This window comes from Cynara cardunculus (genome assembly GCF_001531365.2).
Source record: "Cynara cardunculus var. scolymus isolate 2C chromosome LG 4, CcrdV1, whole genome shotgun sequence".
Classification (NCBI taxonomy): domain Eukaryota; kingdom Viridiplantae; phylum Streptophyta; class Magnoliopsida; order Asterales; family Asteraceae; genus Cynara; species Cynara cardunculus.
The window spans coordinates 12,647,069-12,649,954 of NC_037531.1; the positions used below are offsets into that span (position 1 = coordinate 12,647,069).

The 2,886-nt window shown below is 30.5% G+C and overlaps 1 protein-coding gene across 1 annotated transcript; it reads right to left on the reverse strand.

The window, feature by feature from the left end:
* Positions 1-1,737: 1,737 nt before the first annotated feature.
* Positions 1,738-2,570, reverse strand: LOC112511737 (dof zinc finger protein DOF5.4-like). The gene has a single exon (XM_025117465.1). It carries the CDS (start codon positions 2,532-2,534, stop codon positions 1,812-1,814), a length of 723 nt encoding a protein of 240 aa, XP_024973233.1. The 5' UTR covers positions 2,535-2,570; the 3' UTR covers positions 1,738-1,811.
* Between the last annotated feature and the right edge of the window lie 316 nt (positions 2,571-2,886).

Here is a 2,886-nt window from a genome sequence, read left to right on the forward strand (position 1 = left end):
TGTAACACTTTTTGATATGATGTTTGACTTCTTGCAAACCTAATTTTAATTAGTATTTATTTTTTATAATCAATTTACTAATTATTCTAGTAATGTAAATTCCACATAAAACTAAACGTTTTATAGTATAAATATTATTATGATTGGAAGGGTACTCGCACAATGCAGCGAGATGCATCTCGACTTTAATGTTTTGTTTTATTCTTTCTCTCTGTCGATATAATACGGTTTTATGTAGTTTTGAGAAAGCGATGATATTTTTATTTTTAAATAAAATATAAATTTGAATAAATCAATAAAATTTGGAAAAAAAAATATCGGTATTAGTATCAAATAAGCTATTTAAAAAAAGTTCTCTTTTCTATAATTTCTTTAATTCAATTTTTATATTATAATTAATTTAGGCGTAATAATGAAGTAATTTATGATGGTTTAATAATATATATTTTTTTATAAAAATAATAGTTAAGTATTTTATTAAAACTCAATGATTATCCTAATTATATTTTAGACTCAAAACGATATATTTATCATGTATTTGATTATGTTTATTTATAGTTAGTTACATAAATTCAAAAATAACGTAAACCACAAGGGTGGTGTCTGATTGATTTGAACTTGGCTCCAAATGTCAAAAGTACCAGGAGGTCTCAGGTTCAAATCCAGGGAGGAATAAAAATCCCCTTGTGGCCACGGAGATTCAAATGCAGTGACTCCAGACTATGTGCAAAGCAGGTAGTCGCACTGAGATTAGTCGGCTCGCATAACGGGTTGGATATCCAGGTTAATAAAAAAATAACGTCTTAATAAATTGTATTATACACAATTTACTTGTAGTTTAAAATTTGAAGTAATATATATCAATAAACAATACATTATATACAAAAAATGGTTTACAAAAGTTTTGGTTATCAAATTTTTCATAATATAGTATAGATGTTGTAAACGTGGATATAGAAAATATCATGGAAACACAAAATTATCATGGATCTTTGGCATAAAGATACAAATATAATGGAGAAGATTTTTAAAACTCAAGTATATAATCAAAAATAGTTTATCTAAATATTTTTCTTTATGTTCTTATTTAATTATTCTTATAATGAAAAATAGTTTATCTAACCATCCATTTTCATAAATATCCCAAATTGATTGGATTACATTGATTATATAAATGGACATGTTTGTATTTAAAATATATCATATATATATATATATATATATATATATATATAGGTAGGTTATAATACAACCATTTACATTTGTACAACTAATACAATCCAATCTCAACCGTACATTTAATTTGATGAATATGAGATTTCATAGAAATTTTGATTGTTTCTTAATATAAAATATGAATCATAATTAATAAACCATATTCATTTTTTATAAATATTCAAATTATAATAAATAAACTCTCATTATTTCTATAAATATCTCAATTAATTTGGTTGCATCGAATAAATAGATATATATATATATATATATATATATATTATAAATTATAATAATTGGAGAATAGTCGTGGCATATCCTAAACTACAGAGTTCCACCGCCAAAAAAAGATATTCTCATCAACATTGATGCCGCCATTGCTTAAATATCATCTTATTTATTTACTCAAACATTTTTATATTAAATTAAATTATTATAACTGCAAACTTAAATTAAATTTGAAAAATAATTAGAATATGTTACCTTTAATTAAATTAATATAAAAACCCATAATTTGTTTAAAACAATAATCAAGCAACATAATTAATATATATATATATATGTATTATATCCTTAAGTTACCTTGAAGATGTTAATTAAGGAAGGTAATTAAGAAGATGATGATCATCATCATCATTCCACTGATTTTGACTCCAGTAAGATTGATCAAACAATCCTTCATTCTCTTCCCAATCCCTCTGCATCTCGTTCTCTGTTTTCTGAATGCCTTGAGGTAATTCATCCGTCCATGAGCTCATTAAGCTTCCAAATGTCACAATCTCCGATGATTGCTTTAAAATTGGAGGATCGGCGACATTGAGGAATCGTGTGGACGATTCGTTAAAATTAAGCAACATCGGCGGTGTTGAGTTTGTTGAATTACTCCCTGACACCTCCGCCGTGGTCATAGGCGTGGCGGTTGCCGTCGTGTTGGCTGTACGGCTACAGCTGCCACTGCTAGAGTTTTCCGAATTCGAAGACTTGTGCTCTAGATCTGAGGGATCTGCGGCAACGGCAGAGGAAGGGACACTTGTCTTGGATTTCGGTTTGCCGGATCGCTTGGCTTTACGGATACCGCCACCTACCGGAACGTTGCGGAGGACACCGCCATTGGTCCAGTAGCGTCGGCAGCTTTTGCAGAAGTGGCGTGGCTGAGAGAGGTTGTAGTTGTTGTAATAACAGAATTTTGTGTTTGAAGAATCGCAACGAGGACATTTCAAATCCTGGTGGTGGTGCGGCCTCAACCGTCTGTCTCCACCTCCGGCGGCGAACAACCTCCCTCCTCCGCCGCTGCTTTCAATGGAATGTATATCCTGCATTTCTTCGATTCGTGTTTAATTTCTCTGTGTGTGTCAAAAAGGTCTGATTTTAAGTGCTTCTGAGCTTAGATGTCTATTTACGAACTAAACCCTAATATAGCACAAGTGGAGAATGACGGAGACCGACCCCACTGCCGCTTAGTGTAAATTACAAAAGTAGCCTTGTTTCATCTACATCTTTGTAATATTGAAGGGGACAATCTGTTATAAAATGTAACCCAACTTAACCTACCTAATTAAATTAAGTTGTCTACGAGTTGAGTGGACGTCTTTTAGAGAAATTTTTTAGGATATTCACCAAAATAACCAAAATATACTTGATATATTAACGAAATAATTTATTGAGAAATTT